Source organism: Salmo salar, unplaced genomic scaffold (genome assembly GCF_905237065.1).
Source record: "Salmo salar unplaced genomic scaffold, Ssal_v3.1, whole genome shotgun sequence".
In the NCBI taxonomy this organism is placed as follows: Eukaryota; Metazoa; Chordata; class Actinopteri; order Salmoniformes; family Salmonidae; genus Salmo; species Salmo salar.
The window spans coordinates 45,001-58,120 of record NW_025548933.1 but is presented as its reverse complement, the minus strand read 5'-3'; the positions used below and the strand labels follow the sequence as shown (position 1 = coordinate 58,120).

General features: G+C 49.1%; 1 protein-coding gene and 1 long non-coding RNA gene across 2 annotated transcripts in view; one reads left to right on the top strand and one right to left on the bottom strand.

Moving 5' to 3' along the window:
- Window positions 1-806: 806 nt before the first annotated feature.
- LOC123734143 (uncharacterized) lies at window positions 807-2,263 on the top strand. Its single transcript, XR_006764448.1, has 2 exons — window positions 807-839; window positions 2,102-2,263. It is a non-coding gene; the product is annotated as an uncharacterized lncRNA (long non-coding RNA).
- Window positions 2,264-5,526: 3,263 nt separating this feature from the next.
- Window positions 5,527-13,120, bottom strand: part of epn2 (epsin 2) — a 38,725-nt gene continuing 31,131 nt past the window's right edge. Inside the window, exons 7-11 of the mRNA XM_045712890.1 lie at window positions 12,666-12,774; window positions 10,330-10,479; window positions 6,843-7,022; window positions 5,750-5,862; window positions 5,527-5,688 (exon numbers count right to left, since the gene is read on the bottom strand). Of these exons, the coding sequence (XP_045568846.1) occupies window positions 5,527-5,688; window positions 5,750-5,862; window positions 6,843-7,022; window positions 10,330-10,479; window positions 12,666-12,774 (714 nt within the window). The remainder of the gene's footprint in view (window positions 5,689-5,749; window positions 5,863-6,842; window positions 7,023-10,329; window positions 10,480-12,665; window positions 12,775-13,120) is intronic.

The following is a 13,120-nucleotide window of genomic DNA, read 5'->3' as shown; positions in this document are numbered from 1 at the left end:
AGTCTACAGGGTAGGAGGGGAACAGTCTACATGGTAGGAGGGTAACAGTCTGGTGGTCCAGTCTACAGGGTAACAGTCTGCTGGTCCAGTCTACAGGGTAACAGTCTGCTGGTCCAGTCTACAGGGTAACAGTCTGGTGGTCCAGTCTACAGGGTAACAGTCTGGTGGTCCAGTCTACAGGGTAACAGTCTGGTGGTCCAGTCTACAGGGTAACAGTCTGGTGGTCCAGTCTACAGGGTAACAGTCTGGTGGTCCAGTCTACAGGGTAACAGTCTGCTGGTCCAGTCTACAGGGTAACAGTCTGCTGGTCCAGTCTACAGGGTAACAGTCTGGTGGTCCAGTCTACAGGGGTAACAGTCTGGTGGTCCAGTCTACAGGGTAACAGTCTGGTGGTCCAGTCTACAGGGTAACAGTCTGGTGGTCCAGTCTACAGGGTAACAGTCTGGTGGTCCAGTCTACAGGGTAACAGTCTGCTGGTCCAGTCTACAGGGTAACAGTCTGGTGGTCCAGTCTACAGGGTAACAGTCTGGTGGTCCAGTCTACAGGGTAACAGTCTGCTGGTCCAGTCTACATGGTTTAGCTTATAAAACGGTCCAGAAACACAGAAAGGCGTTAAAATGAATTTCCATTTAACAGTCAATAAGACAAGTTAGTAAACAACAACAGTTTGTCTGTCAGGTGTCCTGCCGTCCCTGTTGGTTAGTAAAGTGTCCCAACGGTGGCCTGTCTAGGACAGGTCAGTTACAGACAGACAGACAGGTTGTGTAGTCTAGGACAGGTCAGTTCCAGACAGACAGACAGGTTGTGTAGTCTAGGACAGGTCCGTTACAGACAGACAGGTTGTGTAGTCTAGGACAGGTCAGTTACAGACAGACAGGTTGTGTAGTCTAGGACAGGTCAGTTCCAGACAGACAGACAGGTTGTGTAGTCTAGGACAGGTCAGTTCCAGACAGACAGACAGGTTGTGTAGTCTAGGACAGGTCCGTTACAGACAGACAGGTTGTGTAGTCTAGGACAGGTCCGTTACAGACAGACAGACAGGTTGTGTAGTCTAGGACAGGTCAGTTCCAGACAGACAGACAGGTTGTGTAGTCTAGGACAGGTCCGTTACAGACAGACAGGTTGTGTAGTCTAGGACAGATCAGTTACAGACAGACAGGTTGTGTAGTCTAGGACAGGTCAGTTCCAGACAGACAGACAGGTTGTGTAGTCTAGGACAGGTCAGTTCCAGACAGACAGACAGGTTGTGTAGTCTAGGACAGGTCCGTTACAGACAGACAGGTTGTGTAGTCTAGGACAGGTCCGTTACAGACAGACAGAGACAGGTTGTGTAGTCTAGGACAGGTCAGTTCCAGACAGACAGACAGGTTGTGTAGTCTAGGACAGGTCCGTTACAGACAGACAGGTTGTGTAGTCTAGGACAGGTCAGTTACAGACAGACAGACAGGTTGTGTAGTCTAGGACAGGTCAGTTCCAGACAGACAGACAGGTTGTGTAGTCTAGGACAGGTCAGTTCCAGACAGACAGACAGGTTGTGTAGTCTAGGACAGGTCCGTTACAGACAGACAGGTTGTGTAGACTAGGACAGGTCCGTTACAGACAGGTTGTGTAGTCTAGGACAGGTCCGTTACAGACAGACAGACAGACAGGTTGTGTAGTCTAGGACAGGTCAGTTCCAGACAGACAGACAGGTTGTGTAGTCTAGGACAGGTCAGTTCCAGACAGACAGACAGGTTGTGTAGTCTAGGACAGGTCCGTTACAGACAGACAGGTTGTGTAGTCTAGGACAGGTCCGTTACAGACAGACAGACAGGTTGTGTAGTCTAGGACAGGTCCGTTACAGACAGACAGACAGACAGGTTGTGTAGTCTAGGACAGGTCCGTTACAGACAGACAGACAGACAGACAGGTTGTGTAGTCTAGGACAGGTCAGTCACAGACAGACAGACAGACAGACAGGTTGTGTAGTCTAGGACAGGTCAGTCACAGACAGACAGACAGACAGACAGGTTGTGTAGTCTAGGACAGGTCAGTTCCAGACAGACAGACAGACAGGTTGTGTAGTCTAGGACAGGTCAGTTCCAGACAGACAGACAGACAGGTTGTGTAGTCTAGGACAGGTCCGTTACAGACAGACAGACAGGTTGTGTAGTCTAGGACAGGTCCGTTCCAGACAGACAGTCTAGGACAGGTCAACGACAGACAGGCTGTGTAGTGACAGACAGCTGATATGAACAGTGATTAGAGTGTAGTAATAACAATAGAAAAGATAATTACGACAGTGACATTAAAGACCTAACATTTATCCCCCGTTAACCACAGTCCTGGAATCAGATGTTAACTCCTGTCTCTACATAGTGGAGGTTAGACCCCCGTTAACCACAGTCCTGGAATCAGATGTTAACTCCTGTCTCTACATAGTGGAGGTTAGGACCCCCCGTTAACCACAGTCCTGGAATCAGATGTTAACTCCTGTCTCTACATAGTGGAGGTTAGGACCCCCTGTTAACCACAGTCCTGGAATCAGATGTTAACTCCTGTCTCTACATAGTGGAGGTTAGGACCCCCGTTAACCACAGTCCTGGAATCAGATGTTAACTCCTGTCTCTACATAGTGGAGGTTAGGGGACCCCCTGTTAACCACAGTCCTGGAATCAGATGTTAACTCCTGTCTCTACATAGTGGAGGTTAGGGACCCCCGTTAACCACAGTCCTGGAATCAGATGTTAACTCCTGTCTCTACATAGTGGAGGTTAGGACCCCCGTTAACCACAGTCCTGGAATCAGATGTTAACTCCTGTCTCTACATAGTGGAGGTTAGGGGACCCCCTGTTAACCACAGTCCTGGAATCAGATGTTAACTCCTGTCTCTACATAGTGGAGGTTAGGGACCCCCTGTTAACCACAGTCCTGGAATCAGATGTTAACTCCTGTCTCTACATAGTGGAGGTTAGGGACCCCCTGTTAACCACAGTCCTGGAATCAGATGTTAACTCCTGTCTACATAGTGGAGGTTAGGGACCCCCCGTTAACCACAGTCCTGGAATCAGATGTTAACTCCCGTCTCTACATAGTGGAGGTTAGGGACCCCCGTTAACCACAGTCCTGGAATCAGATGTTAACTCCTGTCTACATAGTGGAGGTTAGGGACCCCCGTTAACCACAGTCCTGGAATCAGATGTTAACTCCTGTCTACATAGTGGAGGTTAGACCCCCCGTTAACCACAGTCCTGGAATCAGATGTTAACTCCTGTCTACATAGTGGAGGTTAGACCCCCGTTAACCACAGTCCTGGAATCAGATGTTAACTCCTGTCTCTACATAGTGGAGGTTAGGACCCCCGTTAACCACAGTCCTGGAATCAGATGTTAACTCCTGTCTCTACATAGTGGAGGTTAGGGACCCCCCGTTAACCACAGTCCTGGAATCAGATGTTAACTCCCGTCTCTACATAGTGGAGGTTAGACCCCCGTTAACCACAGTCCTGGAATCAGATCTTAACTCCTGTCTCTACATAGTGGAGGTTAGGACCCCCGTTAACCACAGTCCTGGAATCAGATGTTAACTCCCGTCTCTACATAGTGGAGGTTAGGGACCCCCCGTTAACCACAGTCCTGGAATCAGATGTTAACTCCTGTCTCTACATAGTGGAGGTTAGACCCCCGTTAACCACAGTCCTGGAATCAGATGTTAACTCCTGTCTCTACATAGTGGAGGTTAGGGACCCCCGTTAACCACAGTCCTGGAATGAGATGTTAACTCCTGTCTCTACATAGTGGAGGTTAGGACCCCCCGTTAACCACAGTCCTGGAATCAGATGTTAACTCCTGTCTACATAGTGGAGGTTAGACCCCCGTTAACCACAGTCCTGGAATCAGATGTTAACTCCTGTCTACATAGTGGAGGTTAGACCCCCGTTAACCACAGTCCTGGAATCAGATGTTAACTCCTGTCTCTACATAGTGGAGGTTAGACCCCCCGTTAACCACAGTCCTGGAATCAGATGTTAACTAGGTTAAGGGATCTGATGCTAGATAGACAGAAAGGTTCAACCTCCTCGTTATTCCGTCGACCCCCAGACAGGGGGGGGGGGCCCTGATGAACTCCAGACAGGGGGGCCCTAATGAACTCCAGCCGGGGGGGGCCTAATGAACTCCAGACAGGGGGGGCCCTGATGAACTCCAGCCGGGGGGGCCTGATGAACTCCAGCCGGGGGGGGCCCTAATGAACTCCAGACAGGGGGGGGCCCTAATGAACTCCAGACAGGGGGGGGCCCTAATGAACTCCAGACAGGGGGGCCCTAATGAACTCCAGACAGTTGTACAATAACAGATGTCAACAGAAACCAAATCCCTTGTGTCTTTCACTCCCAAATAAACACCGTCTCTCCCTCTTTCTGAGAAAGTTGATCCACTCCGGTCACCAGTTCATATATACACGCTGACCTCAGGGGTTAAAGTTCATGTACATATTGACCTCAGGGGTTAAAGTTCATATACACGTTGACCTCGGGGTTGCTGTGTGTCAGGGTCATAGGTCAGGGTCCTAAGCAGTGACCTCAGAAGTTGTGGCCGGTAACGGGAGGAGGGACACAGTGTACCGGACAGTGGAGTCGTCTCCAGCTAAGGACTAACGGTGAAGCAACAGTCACAGCTAAATGAGCATGTGCAAAATCCCTGCTTAGTACACACACACACCCCTCACCGGGGCTGTAGAAGTTTAGTTAGATTCACTCTGTGATCAGAGACGAGCTTTAAAAAAACAGTCAGAACAGCCAGGAATACTGTCTACAGGACACAGTCTCTGAGCTGAGAGAGGAGAGGGGGAAGAGAGAGAGAGAGAGAGAGCGGGAAGAGAGAGAGAGAGAGAGGAGCGGGGAAGAGAGAGAGAGAGGAGCGGGGAAGAGAGAGAGAGAGAGGAGCGGGGAAGAGAGAGAGAGAGAGGAGCGGGGAAGAGAGAGAGAGAGAGGAGCGGGAAGAGAGAGAGAGAGAGGAGCGGGGAAGAGAGAGAGAGAGGAGAGGGGAAGAGAGAGAGAGAGGAGAGGGGAAGAGAGAGAGAGAGGAGAGGGGAAGAGAGAGAGAGAGAGCGGAAGAGAGAGGAGCGGGGAAGAGAGAGAGAGAGAGGGAAGAGAGAGGAGCGGGGAAGAGAGAGAGAGAGAGGAGAGAGAGAGAGGAGCGGGAAGAGAGAGAGAGAGGAAGAGAGAGAGAGGAGGGGAAGAGAGAGAGAGAGAGGGAAGAGAGAGAGAGGAGCGGGGAAGAGAGAGAGAGGAGCGGGGAAGAGAGAGAGAGGAGCGGGGAAGAGAGAGAGAGAGAGGAAACGGGAAGAGAGAGAGGAAACGGGAAGAGAGAGAGGAGAGGAAACGGGAAGAGAGAGAGGAGAGGAAACGGGAAGAGAGAGAGGAGAGGAAACGGGAAGAGAGAGAGGAGAGGAAACGGGAAGAGAGAGAGGAGAGGAAACGGGAAGAGAGGAAACGGCGAGGTGGAAAGACTGAGGAGAGGATTCCAGGGGTGTTGTCGAGGTGTTCCCTCACAACAGGAAGGGGTTGGTGGTCCCAGGAGGATGTGTGCCCGCTGTGGGGGGCAGAGCTGAACTGAACAGGGGCTGGGACATAGACACAGAGGTTGGGATACCCCCCATCCCTCCAATCCCGGGGACCATGTGGCCCGTCAGGGGGACCATCCCCAGGGGCTGGGGTGGTGGCAAGGAGGAGAGGGGCAGAGGGTCTGCCATGGAGGACAAGCTGCTAAACCCTGCACCACCTCCCAGACTCAGGCCTGGCATAGGGCTGATCCTCATCTGGTTTAAGGTAGGGGGTTAGGCTGGCCCATCTGGAACGGGTTGGCCTGGGGGCGGCTACAGGGACTAAGGAAATCACAGGAAGAGACAAACAGAACAGAGAGAAGACATCAGCAAAACACCAGAGAGATTGACTCAGTGAGCATAGCCTTGCTATTGAGAAAGGTCGTCCGTAGGCAGACCTGGCTCTCAAGAGAAGACAGGCTATGTGCAACACTGCCCACAAAATGAGGTGGAAACTGAGCTGCACTTCCTAAACCTCCTGCCAAATGTATGACCATATTAGAGACACATATTTCCCTCAGATTACACAGATCCACAAATAACTCGAAAACAAACCCGATTTTGATAAACTCTCATATCTACTGGGTGAAATACCACAGTGTGCCATCACAGCAGCAAGATGTGTGACCTGTTGCCACAAGAAAAGGGCAACCAGTGAAGAACAAACACCTTTGTAAATACAACCCATATTTATGTTGATTTATCTTCCATTTTGTACTTTAACTATTTGCAAAACACTGTATATAGACAATGGTATTTTAAATGTATTTATTCTTCTTTGAGTGTAAATGTTTACTGTTTATTATCTACTTCACTTGCTTTGGCAACGTTAACACATGTTTTCCATGACAATAAAGACCCTTAAATTGAGAGAGAGAGATTGTATTCAAACTCAACAAGTTTCAACATCTGTCTCTGTATTGTGTGTGTGTGTGTGTGTGTGTGTGTGTGTGTGTGTGTGTGTGTGTGTGTGTGTGTGTGTGTGTGTGTGTGTACCACAGAAGTTTCCCAAACTCAGTCCTGGGGGGGAACCCCCAAGGGGAACACGGTTTGGGTTTTTGGTTTCCTACCACGACACACCTGATTTAAATAAAAACTCATCATCATCATCATCAAGCTTTGATCAGTTGAATCAGCTGTGTAGTGGTCAGGGGCCCAAAACCCCAAACCGTGTTCCCCTTGGGGTTCCCCCAGGACTGAGTTTTGGGGAACCCTGATGTACCATCTGTCCAGTACTGGGTGTTCGGTACGGTGGTCGGTACCTGCGGCAGCGAGGAAGGGGTTGACTACAGGAGCAGGCTGAGGAGGCTTGGTGACCAGTGAGTCCAGGTTGACCAATGCTGCATTAGGACCCAGGAAGGACTCTGGGGTCTTCCTGCTGGGGAGAGGGTCAAACAGGTCCTCGGTACCGCTAGTCAGGGAGGAGAGACCCCGACCATCACCTGGAGGATTACAGAGAGACAGGTTACCTCTGGCTGTCTCCACGGTTAAGGAGGGTTACAGAGAGAGAGACAGGTTACCTCTGGCTGTCTCCACGGTTAAGGAGGGTTACAGAGAGAGAGACAGGTTACCTCTGGCTGTCTCCACGGTTAAGGAGGGTTACAGAGAGAGAGACAGGTTACCTCTGGCTGTCTCCACGGTTAAGGAGGGTTACAGAGAGAGAGACAGGTTACCTCTGGCTGTCTCCACGGTTAAGGAGGGTTACAGAGAGAGACAGGTTACCTCTGGCTGTCTCCACGGTTAAGGAGGGTTACAGAGAGAGAGACAGGTTACCTCTGGCTGTCTCCACGGTTAAGGAGGGTTACAGAGAGAGAGACAGGTTACCTCTGGCTGTCTCCACAGTTAAGGAGGATTACAGACAGACAGAGACTCCTGTCTCAGCCTCCAGTATTTATGCTGCAGTAGTTTATGTGTCTGGGGGCTAGGGTCAGTCTGTTATATCTAGTGTCGTGTGTGAATCTAACCTGTCTAGGGTAAGGGGCAGTATTTTGAGGTCCGGATGAAAAGCGTGCCCAAAGTAAGCTGCCTGCTACTCAGGCCCAAAAGCTAGGATATGCATATAATTGGTAGATTTGGATAGAAAACACTAACGTTTCTAAACTGTTAAAATAATGTCTGTGAGTATAACAGAACTGATATGGCAGGCGAAACCCCAAGGACAAACCATCCCCCCAAAAATATAAAAAAATAAATAAAAAAATAATCAACCTACCCCTATATTCAATGGCTATCACTTTTATTATAAGGCCAAGTCCTCCCAGATTGCAGTTCCTAGGGCTTCCACTAGATGTCAGTCTTAGAGTTTCAGGCTGGTTTTTGGAAAAATGAGACAGAAATTGTAGTTTTTCCAAGCGCGTTCTTTGGTGTTTTTCTCCGGTAAAAACAATAACGATTCTCCGTCTTAAATTTTATCGTTTATTTACGTATTAGGGTACCTAAGGTTTGATTAAAAACGTTGTTTGACATGTTTGGAAAAGTTTATTAGTAACATTTGGGATTCATTTTGTATGTATTTTGATGGAGGGAAACTGGGTGGATTATTGACTGAAGCGCGGCAGCTAAACTGAGTTTTTATAGATATAAAGAAGGACATTATCGAACAAAAGGACCATTTGTGACGTATCTGGGACCTTTTGGAGTGCCAACAGAAGATCACCAAAGGTAAGGCATTTTCTAAATTGCTATTTCTGACTTTCGTGTCGCACCTGCCTGGTTGAAATATGTTTTTCATGCGTTTGTATTCGGGGCACTGTCCTCAGATAATTGCAAGGTTTGCTTTCGCCGTGAAGCCTTTTTGAAATCCGACACAGCGGCTGGATTAACAAGAAGTTATCCAATAACCAATAACCAGACCCCCCTGAACTAAACCCTGGTGTTGAGGTGTAGGGGCCAGCTAACTAAACCCTGGTGTTGAGGTGTAGGGGCCAGCTACTACCGGCTAACTAAACCCTGGTGTTGAGGTGTAGGGGCTAGCTACTACCGGCTAACTAAACCCTGGTGTTGAGGTGTAGGGGCCAGCTACTACCGGCTAACTAAACCCTGGTGTTGAGGTGTTGAGGCCAGCTACTACCGGCTAACTAAACCCTGGTGTTGAGGTGTAGGGGCCAGCTACTACCGGCTAACTAAACCCTGGTGTTGAGGCCAGCTACTACCGGCTAACTAAACCCTGGTGTTGAGGCGTAGGGGCCAGCTACTACCGGCTAACTAAACCCTGGTGTTGAGGTGTAGCGGCCAGCTACTACCGGCTAACTAAACCCTGGTGTTGAGGTGTAGGACCCAGCTACTACCGGCTAACTAAACCCTGGTGTTGAGGTGTAGGGGCCAGCTACTACCGGCTAACTAAACCCTGGTGTTGAGGTGTAGGGGCCAGCTACTACCGGCTAACTAAACCCTGGTGTTGAGGCGTAGGGGCCAGCTACTACCGGCTAACTAAACCCTGGTGTTGAGGTGTAGGGGCCAGCTACTACCGGCTAACTAAACCCTGGTGTTGAGGCGTAGGGGCCAGCTACTACCGGCTAACTAAACCCTGGTGTTGAGGCGTAAGGGCCAGCTACTACCGGCTAACTAAACCCTGGTGTTGAGGCGTAGGGGCCAGCTACTACCGGCTAACTAAACCCTGGTGTTGAGGTGTAGGGGCCAGCTACTACCGGCTAACTAAACCCTGGTGTTGAGGCCAGCTACTACCGGCTAACTAAACCCTGGTGTTGAGGTGTAGGGGCCAGCTACTACCGGCTAACTAAACCCTGGTGTTGAGGCGTAGGGGCCAGCTACTACCGGCTAACTAAACCCTGGTGTTGAGGTGTAGGGGCCAGCTACTACCGGCTAACTAAACCCTGGTGTTGAGGTGTAGGGGCCAGCTACTACCGGCTAACTAAACCCTGGTGTTGAGGTGTAGGGGCCAGCTACTACCGGCTAACTAAACCCTGGTGTTGAGGCCAGCTACTACCGGCTAACTAAACCCTGGTGTTGAGGCTAGCTACTACCGGCTAACTAAAACCTGGTGTTGAGGCTAGCTACTACCGGCTAACTAAACCCTGGTGTTGAGGCTAGCTACTACCGGCTAACTAAACCCTGGTGTTGAGGCCAGCTACTACCGGCTAACTAAACCCTGGTGTTGAGGCTAGCTACTACCGGCTAACTAAAACCTGGTGTTGAGGCTAGCTACTACCGGCTAACTAAACCCTGGTGTTGAGGCCAGCTACTACCGGCTAACTAAACCCTGGTGTTGAGGCTAGCTACTACCGGCTAACTAAAACCTGGTGTTGAGGCTAGCTACTACCGGCTAACTAAACCCTGGTGTTGAGGCTAGCTACTACCGGCTAACTAAACCCTGGTGTTGAGGCCAGCTACTACCGGCTAACTAAACCCTGGTGTTGAGGCTAGCTACTACCGGCTAACTAAAACCTGGTGTTGAGGCTAGCTACTACCGGCTAACTAAACCCTGGTGTTGAGGCTAGCTACTACCGGCTAACTAAACCCTGGTGTTGAGGCTAGCTACTACCGGCTAACTAAACCCTGGTGTTGAGGCCAGCTACTACCGGCTAACTAAACCCTGGTGTTGAGGTGTAGGGGCCAGCTACTACCGGCTAACTAAACCCTGGTGTTGAGGTGTAGGGGCCAGCTACTACCGGCTAACTAAACCCTGGTGTTGAGGTGTAGGGGCCAGCTACTACCGGCTAACTAAACCCTGGTGTTGAGGCGTAGGACCCGGCTACTACCGGCTAACTAAACCCTGGCGTTGAGGCGTACCTGAGTAGGTGGCATTGGGTCGTGTTCCTCCAGAACCCCAGGGGTCAGGAGCAGCGTTGGTTCCCCAGGGATCACTGCTCTTCATGGGGGCAACAGAGGAGGACGGTGGGCCCCAGGGGTCGACCGGAGCCACTGGTTTTGGGGCTGCACCTGGACACACAGACACAACGCGAGTTTAACCCAGTTCAGTAGACAAGTCATTCCTTCTGTCTGTCTGATTGCCTGTTGCGTCGTTTTCATATCAGGGCCAGTCTCTCTCTCCCAGTAGATATATCAGGGCCAGTCTCTCTCTCCCAGTAGATATATCAGGGCCAGTCTCTCTCTCCCAGTAGATATATCAGGGCCAGTCTCTCTCTCCCAGTAGATATATCAGGGCCAGTCTCTCTCTCCCAGTAGATATATCAGGGCCAGCTCTCTCTCCCAGTAGATATATCAGGGCCAGTCTCTCTCTCCCAGTAGATATATCAGGGCCAGTCTCTCTCTCCCAGTAGATATATCAGGTCAGTAGATATATCAGGGCCAGTCTCTCCCAGTAGATATATCAGGTCAGTAGATATATTTAGCAGCATATATTTACTACTTCCTAAAACAACATACTGTGTACTAATCATTCTGCATACCATTTTGAATGCAGTGTTCAGTAAAACTCTGAATACAGGAAGTAACAATCTCAACATCCTCCTCCTCCATGAACGAGTCATCTAAATGACCACTTGCATCGATTCCCGCCGTTTGTTAAATTATGGGAACAGCTCGTCCCCTAATCTGGATAATCATGCCGTTTGTTAAATTATGGGAACAGCTCGTCCCCTAATCTGGATTATCATGCCGTTTGTTAAATTATGGGAACAGCTCGTCCCCTAATCTGGATTATCATGCCGTTTGTTAAATTATGGGAACAGCTCGTCCCCTAATCTGGATTATCATGCCGTTTGTTAAATTATGGGAACAGCTCGTTCCCTAATCTGGATTATCATGCCGTTTGTTAAATTACGGGAACAGCTCGTCCCCTAATCTGGATTATCATGCCGTTTGTTAAATTACGGGAACAGCTCGTCCCCTAATCTGGATTATCATGCGGTTTGTTAAATCACGGGAACAGCTCGTCCCCTAATCTGGATTATCATGCCGTTTGTTAAATTACGGGAACAGCTCGTCCCCTAATCTGGATTATCATGCGGTTTGTTAAATTACGGGAACAGCTCGTCCCCTAATCTGGATTATCATGCCGTTTGTTAAATTATGGGAACAGCTCGTCCCCTAATCTGGATTATCATGCTGTTTGTTAAATTATGGGAACAGCTCGTCCCCTAATCTGGATTATCATGCTGTTTGTTAAATTATGGGAACAGCTCGTCCCCTAATCTGGATTATCATGCTGTTTGTTAAATTACGGGAACAGCTCGTTCCCTAATCTGGATTATCATGCTGTTTGTTAAATTACGGGAACAGCTCGTCCCCTAATCTGGATTATCATGCTGTTTGTTAAATTACGGGAACAGCTCGTCCCCTAATCTGGATTATCATGCTGTTTGTTAAATTATGGGAACAGCTCGTCCCCTAATCTGGATTATCATGCTGTTTGTTAAATCACGGGAACAGCTCGTCCCTTAATCTGGATTATCATGCTGTTTGTTAAATTATGGGAACAGCTCGTTCCCTAATCTGGATTATCATGCTGTTTGTTAAATTATGGGAACAGCTCGTCCCCTAATCTGGATTATCATGCTGTTTGTTAAATTATGGGAACAGCTCGTCCCCTATACTGGATTATCATGCTGTTTGTTAAATTACAGGAACAGCTCGTCCCCTAATCTGGATTATCATGCTGTTTGTTAAATCACGGGAACAGCTCGTCCCTTAATCTGGATTATCATGCCGTTGGTTAAATTACGGGAACAGCTCGTCCCCTAATCTGGATTATCATGCTGTTTGTTAAATTACAGGAACAGCTCGTCCCCTAATCTGGATTATCATGCTGTTTGTTAAATTATGGGAACAGCTCGTCCCCTAATCTGGATTATCATGCTGTTTGTTAAATTATGGGAACAGCTCGTCCCCTAATCTGGATTATCATGCTGTTTGTTAAATTATGGGAACAGCTCGTCCCCTAATCTGGATTATCATGCTGTTCGTCAAACACATGTTGATAACAAAAAGACGATTCTCTTCCTGATTAGATGAAAAACCCCCAAACTGAGTATTACATCCTGGTATTTAAAGCCCTCCACTATCTATCTACATGTCACATGCTATAAAACGTTATATTTTCACATGACCTGCTATTTAGAGCACAGGTATGGGTATTCAGACACGGTGTGTGTGTGTGTGTGTACCGTAGGCCTGCCAGGGATCTGGTGGGGCGGCAGCTCCTCCCGCCCCCCAGGGGTCGGACGAATCCCCCTCTGGTACATCCATCAGATCCAACAGAGAGGACTGGGCCTGCTGGGAGGAGAGACAGACAGATAGAGACAGACAGACAGAGAAGCACCCGAAAGTCATAAAATTCTGTCCACATTTACTTTTCCTCCGCCAACAAGATGAGTAACGAACAGCGAAATCACTAGTCTGTATCAATCTACTATCCGACCCGTCCTCACATAGTAGACAAGTTGACCTATCCTATTGGTCAGCTTGTTGAGAAAGAAACAGCCTATTTCCCAAACACACTCTGGGGACGATCGATCCCAAAATCACAATAGATGCTTGTCTCTCTCTCTCTCTCTCTCTCTCTCTCTCTCTCTCTCATGGGAGTGTGTCTCTCTCTCTCAGCTGTCTGATGGGAGTGTGT